General features: G+C 32.5%; 1 protein-coding gene across 15 annotated transcripts in view; it reads right to left on the bottom strand.

Moving 5' to 3' along the window:
* LOC108561922 (serine/threonine-protein kinase tousled-like 2) overlaps window positions 1–18,077 on the bottom strand; it is a 109,899-nt gene that overhangs the window by 50,944 nt on the left and 40,878 nt on the right. For 4 of the 15 annotated variants that reach the window (XM_017920051.1, XM_017920065.1, XM_017920061.1 and 1 more), the window contains exon 2: window positions 11,398–11,444. The exons of 6 other annotated variants lie outside the window; for them this stretch is intronic. Coding sequence is in view for 5 of the 9 variants with exons in the window: in XM_017920043.1 (XP_017775532.1) it covers window positions 1,308–1,371 (64 nt within the window). In the remaining 4 variants the exon portion in view is untranslated. Of the gene's footprint in view, window positions 1–1,307; window positions 1,572–5,490; window positions 5,899–11,397; window positions 11,445–18,077 lie in introns of those variants that run through there. 5 more of the 15 variants (XM_017920049.1, XM_017920060.1, XM_017920053.1 and 2 more) reach the window with 3 other exon arrangements.

The following is an 18,077-nucleotide window of genomic DNA, read 5'->3' as shown; positions in this document are numbered from 1 at the left end:
GGTTTTAATGAATTGTTTAATTATTGTTTAAAATATACTAATTATATACATTTTCTTAAAATGTATAAATATAAAATTTATATCAATTTTCTTTCGTTTGAACGAAGTAATTTTTGAAATGAACAAATTCTGATCGATCTATCAATATTTAAGTAAAGTACTGTTATTGACTTAAACCACTTTTTGATTATTGTCGTCACGTAATATTTTAGGATTATCTTTCAAACAATATTTACTGTGCAATAAATAAAATAATGGCATTTACAGATAACATGTTACAACATATAAATTGAATGACATTGTCAAAGCTTTACCATATTATTACTGAATGATGTTCAAATATTATTCAAGGCATCAAGTTTAATATATATTTGATTTCAATTGATAAATTAACGAATTTTATAGATAACAATTAAAAACAAATGAACTTAAAAAAAATAATCAAGATAAAGCATAATCTATAAATACATTATTTACATGCACATATTTTAACCTATATTTGTTTTTCAAAGTTGATACAAATAAATGACTAGTAAAAACTTATTATGTGCATTGTTATAGTGAAGAAATTAAAAGTAAAAAATTATAGACATTTTTTATTTCAGTTTTTAAACTGAATTGATATATTTTGGAAATAATACGAAAATTAAATTAAAGTCAGAACTTTGAATTTTAACGAAGATTTACATATAGCAGGTGAAATGAATGTCAGACATTAAGTATGTAAGATTACGGTTTGTATCCGTAATAATAAAACAAGTGAGCAGATCTCAAAATGGAGATTACAATTGAGAACTCCTGAAAATGGAGATCACAATTGTAACGATGAGTTAAAAATAATATATGTGCATTGTTCGATTAGCAAAGTATCGTAATCGAAGTGCACAAATAGATGTACACTCAATGTCATTTATATAACAACAACAACAAAAAAACTTGTAATGTTGCTAGGTGATGGTAAAACAGTAAGGAAATTGTAATGGCTGTTGTCAATGCTGAACGCACAATAATGGATGCGCAAAAGGAGAATAAATCCGTTTCGCCGTCTAACAGGATTGGCGATTTTCTGCAATGTTGCAAAGTTTAAAGGTCTGAATGTAAACCGCGTTGAATTAGTGTACATGAAACATGCGCACTATTTGTTGAATAACGAACAGAGAGGAGTGGGAATGGAAAATGGACGAGAGAGAACGCGATCTTCATTGAAGGCGAATAAAAAATAATACGCGTAGTAATAATCTCCATTTTTGATTGAACGAAATATGGATGGGAGAACGATGAGGAGGATGATGATGATGACGACTTACTGCTTCCGATTACGTTTCCATTTCTTCCACCAGCGAAGCACCACTGAATCCGACGACCCGTCATTTCTCCGGTTCAAGTCTTCGGATTGTTTTCTTTTTTGTTTCTTTGCTTTCTTCGACTGTTCCAAGGAGTCCTTCGATGGACAGAATGGACGGGAGGACGAAGCGCGCGCGATTTGAACAACGGCGGACGAAAAGCGTGCACACGACGTTAAACGGAATGCCGGCTATGGGAGGCGTCGCACGGCATTGCAAAGGTGATGAATTTGGATGCGGTAGCCAATATGGTGGTCGTCGCCACGTAAAGTTGGCTCTGGTTGAGGAGAGGAGAATTTTAGCATTCCCAGAGTACAGATCAATAAACAGCGAGTAGCTCTCTTGCACGTCTCCTCTGTTCGTGTGAGTGTATGTATACACTATACACTCTCTCGCACACATACATGTCGACTATTATAAGACGGCCCAGAAACGGAGAGAAAGAGAGGGAGAGAGAAGCTGAGAGTGTATGAGAGGAGACGCGCGTTCGACCGAAAGGGATGCACAAACAAAACGAGGAAAACCTTTGACCCTACACCGTTCGTTCCTTGCTATCATACCCCATACTACTCTAGCTAGGCATTACACTACAACCACATGGTGTAGAGGAGGCGAAAGCTAATCTCCGACACCGCATCCTACTAAAATCAATGATCTTCCTCCTCGCGTACTCTAGTTTTTCCTTTTCATCCGTCGCACAAGATGAATTCGCAATTGGTCTGGTCTGTGTGCATGTGTAAAAGCATGAGGACGCGGATGAAATTAACCGGTTTCGGGCATTGTCTCTCATCTTCCAGAGAGTAGTACTAGTATGCACACGCAACGGGGTATCGTCGAAGTTCTTCTACCAAGCATTTTCTACTCCCGAGTTCATTGTTTGACCTCTCTCTCTCATTCTGTTTCCCTTCATCTCACTCAGTTCTCTTGGCTCTTCTCAATTTAGTATATATGTGTGTATATCTAAATGTCTCCGTGGATGCATGTGTGGTGATGGCGGCGGCGGCGAAAACGTGATTCATATTATCGACGGAATTAAAACCGCCGCTGCCGCTCACCTCGGCTCAACCGACCACCCGGCGGCAGCCGCCGCCGCCTCCGCAGCCACCCCGCGTCCTCGTTTCGCTCCCGTTTCCATCGGAGCTCTCTCTCGCAAAAGTCAATCTCTCGCATCCGTGTGTACAACTAGTGCCCAACTAAAAGCCGCCATATTTATGCACCAACCCCTCGTTGATAGGCTGAACAGGAAACCGGATCACTAAACACTCCATGCTGCGAAAACCTATCTGTCGCATAAGGAACACCGCTTGAAATTCTCTTTTACCATGTTTCGCAACAGTACCACACAAAATATTCGCTTCTTTCAACATGAACTATATACGTTACCAAGAATTTGCTATAAAAACCTTCTCAAAGAATTTCAATTCAGAAGTTGATCAATTTCCAACTAGCAAAACTTTGTAAGTTATTAGTTATTCAACAATTGTCAAATGGATTTATTGTATGAGCCAACATTGCATTGATAAATTAGTTAACTACTTTGTTTTATAAAGAGATCAATCAAAATGTATTATGTGAATATGTATTGTTTAAGCTTATCATAAAAGATTTATTAGAAAAGAGTTAGCCAAGATTACATAATCACCCATCCATGTATACTGATTATCTTTGTGATCTACATTTTTCTTCAAATATATAAAAAAAAATGTATAGAACTATAAATTTGATGACACTGCTTTTTCATCGAAATGATATTCATAGAAAATTGCTTACTCAAAAAAAAAATCCATTTACTAAATATTCCAAACCGTAAGCGTAATTTACAACATTTATATAAATATTTATTGATAATTGCATTTCTTTATTCTTTTAAAAATCTTAGTTTCAAAATTGATATTAAAAATGAAGACACAAAAACTTAAAACTTTTGTATATCACAAAAATTATAGGAAGTCTTAAAGGACCTTATGAGTTAGGATTATCACACATCCTGGTAATATACTATATTTTTTTAAGTGGCACTCGTAATTCAACAGTTTGTAAGTTGCAAAAGTTCACTTAAAATACTTTTATATGTTACCTACCTCTACCAATGATAAAATGCACTAAGAACAAACACTCACATTTGAACAGGTGGTATTTTCACAATTTATAAATATATAAAATAAATCCGTTTATACAATTGGAAAGTGATATTTTTAGAAGAAAATTTCACACATTTTTTCATACAACTATTATTTACATTTAACTACTAATTACTACGACTAAGAAGAAACTAGTAATTCGAACCAAACCAAAACAAGGCGTATTTTGAAAGATATTTATTGATATCAAAATTTATTGACAAAAAAGAAAACCTCTGTCTCTGATAAATTGATTGTTTTAATTACTAATATAATTAAAAATATTAAATTTATTTTCTTTTAAATTGATAGACCTTCGATGATCTGGCAATTAGAATGTTTATTTATAAACACTTCTCTTCTAATTACAATAACATTCCTTAATGCCATTTGCCTAATTAACTTTCTATTATAATAAATCGTTTGTATGTTTACTAGAGTAAAATTTCAATCAAATACTTAAAACAATATAAATATTATCAACCACTGAAGTTGTATTTTTTTTCGATATAATACGAATATAAGAAAAATACATTTATTTTTTAATATATACTTAATAATTTAGGTGGCGCTAATAGTGAAGACAACTTATATATAGTCACATTAAGATATGTTTATTACTTTATAAATTTGTTATGTTTCGTAATATATATGAATTATCTAACGTTTCTTGACACGTTTAATGAGTTTATAGATTATACTGAATGTAATTGCAATTTATTTAATTATTTGTATATTAAAGGTAATAAAATAAATCTTTCAGATTTTTTTTTAATATACAGTGGAACCTTGCTTAATGAGTACCTCGCATAACGTGACGATGAGAAGAGAAGTCCGCGCCTGCTACATCATTTTGAAAACTTGTGAACACATATTAGGTGTATTTTTGAATATGTTTCACTATACGAGTATTTCACTATACAAATAAAAATTCTGACTGAATATTTATTATTATGATTACGAAAATTATAGTTTCAAAATAATTTTAGGCTTAAATTATTCCAATGTTGGCAGCATTGCCAATTGGTGCCAACTATTGTTTTTATTAAATAATTGAAAGGTAGATACGATGAATTTTATTTTATGTTGAGATCTTCGTACTATTTGGTTAACAACTAGAACGGATCTTCGAATTGTCTTGGATATAATTTAAGAAAATATGTTGATGTTCAAATATTGGATTTTTTTTAATGTAGATTTTATACATACCGACAATTAAAAACTAGGTCATCGGGCGAATCCGCGCGTTTCGGACCAACCGCAAACCAACAACGTATTTACCGGCGAGACCTTCGTCGAGTACTCGCAAAAAGAAGTTGGCAGCACTGGAGGACACGATGCATTTACGGTTTGCGCAAACCGATCTTCCTCTCGTTTTCCTTCCGCCGACGGACGGCGATTAGCGCAATACGCGACTTCGATCTGTCGCATCCGACAGTTGACAGGTTCACACTGTTTTCGGCCGACAGGAATTCAATTGATTCGCGCATTGTTGCTCCTGCCGTTGCAGCGTGAGAGCAACAGAAACAAACAAAAAAAAACACGAAGAAAATAAAAGAATTCGCACTTTCTAATATTCCGCTTAGGTACATACAGATCACGTTCAAAATCAATACTAAAAACGTTTAAAATGCAGTTTTACTATGTATTTAACAATAACGTGCTGATTTTTTTTTCAAATTTTAGTTTTTCTCAAAATTTTATTATTGGTTTTTCAAAAAAAAAAAAATCGTATAAGCATTTTTTATTGTTATTTTTTTTCGTTTATTTAGTTTGTCAACGGCGGTGATGGTTTTCTGGTTTAGCGCGGCGGCAAATTCGAAACACACTGATTTGTCGAATCGATTTTGGGCGTGTGCATCCGAAGCAAGTGCACCGGAGACAAAGGTCTCTTTTAGTTTAGTTTCTGAATTTCCGTCTTGTATTTTCTTAATTATTTTTTTAAATCTATTTATCTTCTTTGCAGGCTCTTGTTTTGGTTTCGGTTTTTGGATGCGAAATTTTGTTTTTGTTGTGGAAACTCTTACCAGTTGAAGATCTAAACACAGCCATGGCATAATAACAAATGCTCGCTGGTGTGGGCAAGTTTTGAGTGTTTGTGTACGGTTGTAGAGGATACCTACTGGAAGAAGAAACTGAACGAAGAGAGGAAGAAGGTTGTTTGTTATTGATGATGGTGATGAATGCGAGGGAGAGAAAAGTGGTCTTGTGTGTGGTGTTCGCACTGCAGCACACCGGAGTGAATGGTATTATGTGTGTCTGTCCGTGCCTTCGTTCATCGGTAAGAGTGTGTGTGTGTATATATACATATACTTTACTTGGTTTAAATGTATTTTGTTTGTATATATATATATATAGAAATATGTATGCGAGTGTGTGTGTGTATCACATGATCGCCGCACGTCGGGGGGTTCCGAACGCGCACCCGCCGAGAGATGCACTGATGGGGCCCAAGCTAATAGCCGCCACTGCCACCATCACAACCCGCCATGTTACCGCCTTTTCCCTCATATATGGCATATAAACACACGAAGCTGCTCCACACAACTGTCACACATACATACATATAAAAGCGCGCATACACATACACACTCACCGATGCACAAGAGGTGTATCTGTCAGCGTGTGCGCGTCCGACACGCAGTAGACCCACACTCTGCCAGATGTAGATCTGATCCCTATTCTATGAGCCACCGCACCACCACCGCCGCTGCCGCCAACGGAGCACCCCTCTTTGCAACTACTTCCGCTAACACACACACACACACACACACGAACATGCAAGCATATACATATACACGCAAACAGGCAGCTATAGTACCTGAAAATTTGCAGCAACCCTGGCGCAAAAACCCCTCCCGCCATATACAATTATGTGATTCAACAAGCCACCAGCCCTAATATTGATCCGATTAAGGAACTTGATATCTCCTCCTCGGCGTTACGTACACCTCGACGTCGACCTTATAATAATCCCGCGGTGATGCATCCGTGCCCAGGGGCTTCGACACCCGCAATTCTGTGCCGCCCATCTGCCAAACCCATTTTGGGATTTTGGGTTTCGCGCGAAACCTATTGATCGCATTTAAGCCTCCATCCGGCATTATCTATGTTTTGTTTAATTCCTATTGTTAAACGCAACAAAATGACAAAACTTCTTTTATTTTGTTACCATATCTATATCAAATACAGAAGTATTTATAATATATCAGTTTAACGCAATGTATTAAAAAGAACTAATACTTGACAATTTCAAATCAAATCACTAGAGTAACTATTGTCTGTTTTATTTTTGCATATCCAGTGGAAATCTATTCTCGAACATAAATCCAAATCCAAAATGATTTGCTTTCGAAACAAAATTTCGGTTCCTGAATAGGTAATCAGTTCAAGAAGATTTTAGTAACTATTTTATAGTTTTGTTCATTGGAATTCGTTTCTCGAACATAAATCAAAACCATAATTGACAAATTCTGAACAAGATTTCAGTTTTCGAACATGCAAACTTTGAATAAATATTCAATATATTCTCGTGTACCATAATAAAATTAAAAAAAAACATTTAAATTATAAACCCTATAAAAACATCTATCTATAGACCTTGGTCTTTCAGTCAATAAATTTTGTTCCAATACAATTTTGTTTTCAATAAAATTTATTTTAGGTCAAAAAGCCATAATCAATCTATATAATAATGATTGTACTTCCATTATTGTTTTTTTTTAATTCAATGTAAAAATATTCAATGAAAATTAAATTACTTAATTATCTTTCAAAATAAATTAATTTCTGAGGCGTTTTGCCAGATAATTCCCTATGTTTTTGGACTTAAGCCAATTATATAATTGATATAATTAACATTTGCGTATGACATTAGGGGGTTTTCCCGTCTAAATATATCATAACAGTATATTTCTATTATTAACTACAAACACATTCATATCTCATAACCATAATTCATGCTGACTAAACTAATATTCAGATAGTCTTTGTTCATAGAATAAATAAAAATTATCCATGTTTTCGTTTATAAATCAAGAAAAATATATAAAAAGTTCAGGAAAGTTTCAACTTTATAAAGCAACTTTAACCACTGTAAAAACATAAAGAAAATTGGAAGATTTCCAAGTAAGTTTTTTTGTTGTTTATTTTCTGTCATGCATCTTCTTAAAAATACAAAACATAATAATCTTTATATATTTGTTTGTATGATTTTTTTTTTCATGAAAACATGAAATAATTTCATGAGCATTAGGAAACGTGACAAAATACAAACCAAAATTGACTTGCATTTCGTTTTTCGAACAAGAAAACTCTTAATCAATAATATATAATAATTTTGAATAAATATTGGAAAGTAAGCCATTTCGGTTTCCGAAAAAGCAAACAGCTAACCAGTTAGATGATTCATTTACGCCATCAATTATCCTATATAAAAGTTAAATTTAATTTACTGTATTTTTTATTAAATAAAGTTAATGTCTCGAAATGTAATGCATAGAAAAAAATGACATTCAAATATGTGGCTTTGTAATAACACATTCACATTTATCAATGTTAACTAACACAATAATCTATTAATCTGTCTTGTTTGTTTGAATGTATATTATATTAGAACTAATATATACATATCAAATCTTTATTTAGTTCCAAACATTCAATAAGAACCCTAAATATATATTGGCAACACTGCACGTAACATTAGACAAGTGAATGGCTTTAACCAATGAAATACGGAGATCGAGGCCTTGCAGCAATCTAAATCAGGAAATTTATCGATCACGTGTATTGCGGAGCAACAAGTATCGACTTTTGTCGCCGAAACACTATTCTCAAAAACTCGCAAGGAAAATGTAAACACCATAAGTAACCATGGTTTCTGTGGCGTAACTCTGGTGGCGCCTATCCAAATTAAGCAGTTTTGAGTTCTCGATTCGGTCTTAACAAAATCAGTCCGCTTTACTTTGAATTCAATGAGATAGCTCCTGGCGCTTCAACTTGTGCTGCGGTTAAATTACGTAACATTGTTACAGCAAACTGGCTTACGGTTAGACGCAAAGTTGCTACAGGAAACTTGAAAATTTCACATAATTCAATTGTACTATATACATATTACAGATCAGATCACATGTTTTTACTCCACGTTACCAAAATACTTAAATATTCGTTCGTCATTTAGCACAATTATATCATGATTTCATTAAATAAAATAATCTTAATTTCGAATAATCAATATCATTATTTTTTGTCTTCTTTTCACTTCATTTATAATGGATTAATAAGATAGAATACTCACGGATCCCAATAATCGGATTAAGAAATCTACATTATTTGATATGCGTAACGAGTAAATGATATACAAGATCATAATGATGGAAAATGTAAGTATATCCATGATGTGAAACACTGTGAAACGCGAGCCCCTTAATCGGATTAAAAATACTACTAAAAAGCAATCAACAAGCAGTTAACGTACACAAAAAACATTAATTAAATCACATTATCTTATTAATTAAAAAAAGAAGCAATTTCCATCAATCAAATAATTGTAAAATAAAACAGGAAGCCAGTTAAATATATAATTAAATAATAATATAAAATATAAATACATTAGAATAGTTCAATTTTTCTTAATCTAAATTTGAAAATATAGTGATTTTTTTATTAATATTTTCTAGATGTATGAATTGGTGTCGCCTCAAATATTATTGAAATTTGAACCAGTTATGGAAACCAAAGCAAGGAAAACATTATTTCATCAATAAATTTACCATAATAATATTATATAAAATATAATCTGATATATTATCAATTTTATAAATTGATTGTAATTTAAGTAGTAACAACTAAACTTATCTTTAATAAAATTTAATGCATTAGTTTATAAAGGCTAAACAGTTCAATATTGCTTTTATAGAACGCGAGTTTTCATTCACTTGACTGTAATTCGTAATGCGTTATAAAATAAAAATAGATATTTTTAAATTATATATAATAATAAAAAAAAGCTGTACTCGGATTTTACGAAAAACTCCTGTGCAATATAACTAATGTCCTAATAAACAATGATCTCAATTTACGAACTCACACTTCAAAGAAATGTAAACTTTTATAAATATTTTCAAATTCTAAAAGTGTTTATAGAAAGATTTCATTTTAAGAAATTCTGATTTATTTAAAATAATGAGGTTTTTTTATGGAATATGAGTTCTCACTTTACGAATTCTTACTATACAAAATAAAGATTGTAATGAAAAAATTCATGAAAGTTTATATTGCTTATGCATTTATATCTAATTTCAAGTATATGATAGTTCTCACTAAGTTCAACAAACTAAATCGTGAAGTTGTGTTTTACTAATTAGAAGTGTCATTAAGTAATTTGTTTCCATTTTATGAATTCTTAATTTCAAATAAATAAAGGTCGAAACCATGCAATTCGTATTGGCTTTCGGACAAACAAAATGTTTATGGAAAGTGTGTTCTCATTTTGCCAATTCCCTTGTGCGTCCACACTAGGTTGGATAAGCAAAGTCGCACGTGTACTACTGTACATTTTAATAGGAAGTGCGCGCGCAACGCATTAAACTAGTATGCGGAAGCGGTGCACGCGCGACTTCACTAATCGGATGAAGTGCGGTCGCACCATTAAACAAACACATTGCTCTTTATACATTGTTTGCAGACCACAAAAGCAAATTGTCATCAATGTTTCTACACCTCTTCGACTGAATGACGTAGATGTTGTTTGATAAATTGTATTTTTTATTAATTCGTGCGTCACCATGTATTTATTCGCGTTAATAAGTTCGACAATAATCACCGTTGCGCATTTAAATATACAGGGTGGCCAATGCAAATATCTGACACGCAGGATGGATAGAGGAGCGGATACGTTTAACGGATCCCTTTTCCTCGCCTTTTAATCCGCCCTCTTAATATTCATTCCCACGCTCGCTGCATCCGATTTTCCTACCCATTTTTCCTCACTTAGACAGCAGAATTTCCCTTATGGTTGGGTTTGTCGCGCACGCCGTTGGTGCCTCTCGTCGTTTCGGTCTCGTTTCTTTTGTGAGTGGAAATCAATAATTAAGGAGCAAAGTGAGAGAGAGAGAGAAGGAGAGAGGGATGGAAGCGGCGGCGGCAGACGGGCGGAAGGCATGAATACAAGCCACCTCCGATGGAGTTGAATTCTCTTTGCCTACGTACGTATGTCGAGAGAGGGAGAGAGGCGACGGCGGCAGGGCAAGAGTTTTGTGTGTGTGTGTGTGTGCAATGTCTTACTCTCCACGGGTATTGATTATGTAACACCCCCGACACTCGAGCCGCCCCCTCGCTGTTTGGACTCTTCCGGACCTCGAGACTTTTGATTAAAACAGTTAAATACGAAAAAAATCCAATAAAACACCCCCGACTATTAAGTGGATGCGCCGGGTGCCTCCATTTAGCCCCGAAAACCATTCGTTGCTTCCTTCGCAGAAAACATCAAATTTTCTTCTACTACAACAAAATCCGACCAGATTCGTTAAATTTCAGCGCAATTCAATTACACACACTGTTAATATACTTTATCATTCATCGCGTAAAAAAATTCAAATTTCTTCAACGGCTAAAGTCGTCCGGATTCGGTAAATTCCGGCGCATTTAAATGAAACATACCAGAGTGTCTCTTCAATATATATTTTGTCTTCTTCATCTTCTCCTTTCTTCGTCTTTTAGTTTCCTTTAAGCAGGAAGGTCGTAAGCGCGCGCGCAATCCTGAAACCTGTTTCTCATCACATATGTGAGGAGAATCAAAAGGACAAGAAAATAACGACAAAGCAAACGCATATTGGAGTAACAACACATACACACACTGGCAAAGACAACAACAAAGTGGATGCGTAAATATAAAAAAATAATAATAAAAAAAAATAAAAACCTTCGAAACTTACTGTAGGAGTAGCATAATCCGGTTTCAGAATTCAGAACGAGGACAAGTCTAAAACCAAAAATTTAAATTCAGACACAGAACACAATTATTTTACCAAAATTAATAAAAACATAAAGTTAAATTATGAAAAAAAATAATACGATTCTAAATAGAATTATTTTCTTAGTTACATCCATTAAATGATTAGAATGAGGTGACATTTTTGTTAGTTGCAATTTACTTTTAAAATTATGTAAAAACAGAAAACTAATTCATTTTTTTTTTCCTAAACATACACAATACAAAATATATAACACCTACTACTACATAAAAAGTAGACTAAACTTATGTTTTTTTATTATAAATATACAAGTTTTATTTTATAAAAAAAGTTTCAAGTTATTTGATCAAAAGTAAAACCTATACTTTATCATAAATATAATCGTATGCTGTAAGTTTTGGAAACAATGAAATAAATGAGTAAATTCGTAACAATCATGTAAATATTTACATGTATATGATTTTTAATGTAAAAGATATTAAATATTTATAATAAAACATCGATTTCTTGCGATGGAAATATTTGAAGTTTCAATGGAATACGTAGAGACGTCGCTATTTGTCTGAGGTAATTTAAGGGCTTAACCCCTCCCAAAATAAAACGAGTTTAGATTTGGATCAATATCCTCTAGATGCGGGGATGTCCCAACTTGCTTCATACCGAGGACCAGTTCTATTGATGGATACTGAACAAGAGGAAAGACATCTTGGATTTAGTTTCAAGTGCATTCTAGAATAAATTTTGTTCTAATATTCCACTTAACATTTTTCTATTAAAAAAATATATATTTCTCAGATCATATATAAAAGATTTCTGAAGTAATTTGTAAATAAATATTGTTTTTATAGAACATCTTATAAATATATGTTTTATGTCTAAGCAAAACAATATAAAATCTATTTTGGCATGAAATTTGTACGACATTAGTTTGAACTACTTTATATACTCACTAGTTGCATTTGTTGCAAGAAATTGTATTTTTAGAATTCTTGGATTTGTTTTTGAAATAAAAAATAAATAACTGCAATGCCATTAAGCAATTGTCATGTAACAAATACTCATTTTTATATCTTTTCTTAATTCTATGCACAATTGATGACACTTCAAATATATATTCAATTTTATAATATAAACAAAACAAAAATAGTTTTAATCCTGCAAAACTATATAAATTCACGCATATTTATATGATATAAAACACAAATGTACAAAAATGTACTAATTGTTATTACATTTTTTTTATGACAATGACTAAAATAAACACTTAAAATACAATTAGTACACAATTTTTTTGATACACAAATGATCGTTTTTCTTTCTGCTATTAGTATTTATAAAAATTGTATATATTTTATAATCAAATATTGAGTTTGAATAATAGTAGGGACATTTTTTGGAAAAATAGAAGTAAATTTAAAACTGATGTATAATTTTAACATTGTGGGAGCGTTTTATGTGTAATCAAAACTGAAGGCAATGCAGAAAATTAAATGAATATTGACGAAAGTGTATTGAGAAGCGGTTTGGGAGGAGGGAAATACAAGTCTTAACAAATGTTAAAACTATTTACTTCTTGTTTGGCGTAGGGCGAAGGAAACCAGTTTCCATATGTAGAGTGTGCGACGAAGACAGCAGCAAGAGGCATAAGAAGAAGAGATCATCGGAATGAAGAAGATGACGTGAAAACGATGAGGACGCCTACATGGTTGTTGCTGTTATTGTTGATGATCGCAGAGGCGGTGGTGGTGATGATGATGATGATGAGGATGATTAAGAAGTGGACGGGGGCGTCATCGTGCGGACGCACCTATTAATATAAAACCGGGTGTCGAGTGTGGCGACGTCGTCGTCAAGTCTTCGGACTTGGAAAACACCAACACACGGAGGTGAATAAAAATGGTGGAGGGTCCCCCTTTTGGAAGGCGGCGGAAGGGGCGGGAACTGAACTGATCCGAACCGAACTAAACTGAACGAGTAAACGTACAGGGAAGGAAGAATAGCGAAATATGTGAGAAGCTAAAGCAGAAGAGGAGGAAGAAGAAGAAGAAGTAGAACCCCATGAGTGTGTGTGTGAGTGTTTGACTCCCAGCCAATACACAAATGTGAAAGAGGGCGCGCGCCAATTTGAAACGCGAACCCAACGCCACTGAGCGTTGCGGAACGTAAACTTTGAGCTGCTTTCAGCTCCCCGAGGGCACAGACATATACTCCCCGAACGTATTTCCCCTAACCTAAAGACCGCAACGTCCACACTGTCGCAAAAACATTTATTCCCCCTTCCTGCAAAAAACCTTACTTCCATAAACCACTTTTTGTTGGCAACTTGTGCACCGACACTCTATGCAATTATTGAGAAGTAATAGAAAGTCAAAAATTAAATTATTTTGGCAAGCTTATCTTACATATTATGCCAGACAGTTGCGACATCTACAATAGTAGTACATCAAATCAATTCATACACAAAAGATCGAACTACAGTATTCGATTAGCGAGACATCTATGATTTTCGAATGAACTACAAATATGTAAATAAACAAATATTTTTTATTGTTTTATAGATACTGATACAATAATTAATAAGTAATATAAGAATGTGACATTGCTCTTTGCATACATCTCGATTATGTTGGTATAACTGAATATCATATTTAAGATTGGCGAGACATCTACAACTATAGAGTGAACTAAATAAACCAAGATTTAAAATTAACATGATGAAAGAAATTTTAATAGTGATTTTGTATATTAAATATGTCATCAAATTGATGATACTAGTATGTGAAATAGCACAAAAAGTTGTGACATCTCTGACATTACATTGAATTGTTTATATTCACGTCATGGATTTAAAATAAAAACTTGTTATTTTCAATATATTACAATTGATAAAAATAAATTATTTTGCAATTGCATTGCAAATAATACGAAGATGTCGAAAGTGATGTTTATTTAGCTCCAAATCATGTTAATGAATACCGTGCGCCCATTATAATCGTGTCACAAGAACATAGTGTATTGATCCTATTAATTTGACTATTGCGACATCTACACGAGTACATTTAATCAATTCTGGTACAAAAGATTGACATAATTTCGAATGTCATAATTTATTCTATGGGACATCTACAATTTACACTGGAACTAAAGATGTAAACAAAACCATAATGTGCGTGACATAGTCAGGTTATAGTTGTTTGTCACGAGTATATAATTTAAATTAGTCAATTCTACAGGCGCGACATCTATAAGAGCATCATTTCAACGTTAAACAATATAATATAAGTTTTGAACATTTCATAAACATAAGAATTAATTTTCACTTAAATGCATTAAAAACATATGTTTGTATTGAAATTTATTGGTAACAGTCGTACCTCGAGGTTCCTTTCTAGGCCTGTTATTTGTTACTACCATTTAACTATTCTGCTAGAAGCAATTTAGGAGCGTTTTTTTTTTATAATGTACGTTGATGATACTACCGTAACGCCATTCAAAAACAACTTAAGCGAGTTATTACTTTCTTTATAGAATGATTGATTTCAATAAGCAAAGAAAATAGCACAACGATTCTATCTATAAATTCTTAAATACTATACAAAACAACTGTATAATGTTACGTCTTAGTTTAATATCAAGTCCAATTATGTACTTGTGTATTACGATGGTAATTTCTTCAATTATTCTGGTAACATAAAATTGAATAATAAAATGACTTAGTTTTAATGGTGCCAATTGAATAACTCCCATTTCTGCATAAATAGCTTTATAGCTTCAGCGGAATAAACAACGCTCAATTTATGCAAATTGAGGAAAACCAGACATTCCATTTTTTAAGTTACCTTGTTGCACTCTTAAGGTTGAAGTCTCCGACCTTTGTTGTTCCAAGAAAGGCAGGATTGGGAAATAAAATAGTCATATTTATTACAGAAACAACACACTTAAGTCAATTCATTTATTTTATTTTTTTCAATTATTAAGTGCGTTATATGCAAAACAAAAATCATTCGAATCGCACCTACTTTTTATTTTACTGGTACGTTAACAAAGGAAGTTTTCATTCATAGCCATCAAAGCGACTTTATGTATCAAACTTTTTATGGTTTTGAAAAAAAAAATCGAAAACTGGTATGTGGTAATAACAAGTCATACATTAAATGGATCAGTTTATCAAGCATCATTAAATCAAATACTCGATCAAGCGTAACAAAGAAAGTTTACTTGAACAAACTAATTTTGTAAGAAATTTAATGAAGATAAATCTGCAGAGAGTGAAAACCAAGAAAGCAATTTTATATTCATAAAAAAATGGATTATATTGTGTTTTTGCATATTCGCAGTTTTTAGATTTATAAGGTTCGTTACACAAAAACAAATGACATAAAACCACTTATTAGAGGATAAGAAAACGTTGTGGTTATTGTATTCAGAAACACTAAAAATATTGAAAAACGAGAGATTTTCATTATTCCATCAACACCAATATCTGTTTTTATTGTCAGTGCTATAAATTAGCTTTAATTTAACAATTTAATCATACGCAGCACTACCTCTCATAGTGATGGTAATGGGACTGTTTGAAACCGGACTAATCGAGGAACCGGACAATAGTAAATCCGTACTAATCGAAGTGGCACTATGTGAGGTATGTTGTACACACATTTTATATTTTCTGTTGAATAGCGCAATGAATCAAGTTAGAAACAAATAATAGGATTTGATTTATATCGCTATAAATAATGTCAGCAAAATGGCTTGAAGTAGAAGTTAATGGGTTAGAACCAAATCCTAAATATATATCATATTTCCTTCTACGAACAGAATTGTTCCAGCAAATTCATTCATAGTCATATAATAATATAATCAATAGTACGTACCACAAAATTATTATTTTTTCACAAACTCATTAAAATTAATAATTAATATCGTAATGTAAATATTACGTATAAGCAAGATATTTCATTGCTTCGCTGACGTACGATCACAATATTTTTTCTATATTATTGCGTCAGATTTGAACATCAATAAACAATGTTTATATTAATATCGTTCCCATTTTTATACATCCTTAACATTACATCATTGTTTTAGAATATTCATTAAACACTCATTGGAATTTGTTCAATCATCTTTTTTATTATTCCCAGAAAATATTAAAATATATTATGAATTATGAAGTATACTTATTTACTTATTACGCCACCAGATGGTGTGTCCATTAAATGTTTATTTATTAGGAAAAACCTTGAAAAAATGCAATGATTACCATTTATTTATTAAAATTCTATTGCATTAATATATATATTTAAGGATATTTCCATTATTTTATTATTAAAAACTTAATTTAGTATTTACTTTCAAATTAACTGGTAAATATGAAATTATTACATTTTTTTACATTTAGTCCATTTTTAATTCAATTAAAATGTATAACATTGCAATAATATAATTAACGATATAAAAAATGATGATTCAAAAACTAAATTTTAATCGATAGTCAGTTGTAAAATCCACCACGAAATTTTATTAAACTTGCCTGAAAACTGTAATATCGTCCACTACAGTCACCTATCGGATAAACGAATGAAGTTGTCGATGTTTGTACATTATTCAGAAAAAAAGCTGCATGATTTACAGTGACCGCATTGCAACAGCAATTCAACATCAAAGAAAAACCATGTTTACATTAATAACATGGAGCGTGCGCTGAAAACAAGCACGCCTTGTGTATGAAAAGAAATTGATTGGTCTAAATATTTCACTCGGGAGAACGCTGAAAGCAACAAAACATCCTTCAATCGCCTCTCCAAAATCGCTTCCCATTAAAAACGAACGTTAACTTAATCAGACTTTACGACCTTAAAACGGCCGACAGCTCCTCCATATCATACCACACGAACTTCAGGCTAATTTCGAATCGTCCATTAAATCATATTACATTCATCATGGAGAGAGCTTTTTTGACGACGCGATCGTTAAAACCCGTCAAACGTCGGGAAAAATTCGTGAATGCATCATCATTCATAACCATTTCAGCCATTTATTGAATTAATTCGACAAGCGTCGATTTCTATCGACGCGAATCCAATTATTTGTATTCAATGCATGTTTTATTTTAATTTTATATTTTCCGGTTATATAAAAAAGCCCGAGTTCATGTTTATTTTCAAAAGCATCATGTGTTTTAAAGCAAATTCAATAATTGGTCGCTAATTGAATTGCGAAATTAATTTCATGTTAAACATTTATTAAAAGCCGGAAATGCGGTGTTCAAACTTTTAATTAACTTCGGGATAATTCGATAATCGAAGTATTACCGCATAAAAGTCGGGCGTTAAAAAATATATATGCGAGATTACGGACTGCTTGAATGATTCGTTACTCGTTTTATAGTCTTTGCACAATGAAACCAAACTAATCTCCGGCGATTAGTCATAAAATCACTTCGAGTAACCGAGTGTTTTCAAGCCATTACTCCCTGTTTATTGCTAATATAACATACATGGCAATTCGTGTTTAATCATCGAATTGTGTACTCAATTCTGTGTGCATTTTCAAGTATAATCAAGTTATTCCGAATAAAACGATATAATGAACATTAAATATACAATTATGTAATATTCTCATTAATAATTAGATAACTC

The sequence above is a fragment of the Nicrophorus vespilloides genome, unplaced genomic scaffold, assembly GCF_001412225.1.
Source record: "Nicrophorus vespilloides isolate i.1.1-1 unplaced genomic scaffold, Nicve_v1.0, whole genome shotgun sequence".
NCBI lineage: Eukaryota > Metazoa > Arthropoda > Insecta > Coleoptera > Silphidae > Nicrophorus > Nicrophorus vespilloides.
Note: the sequence above shows the minus strand (reverse complement) of the source record. Positions and strands in the feature narration are given on the sequence as shown.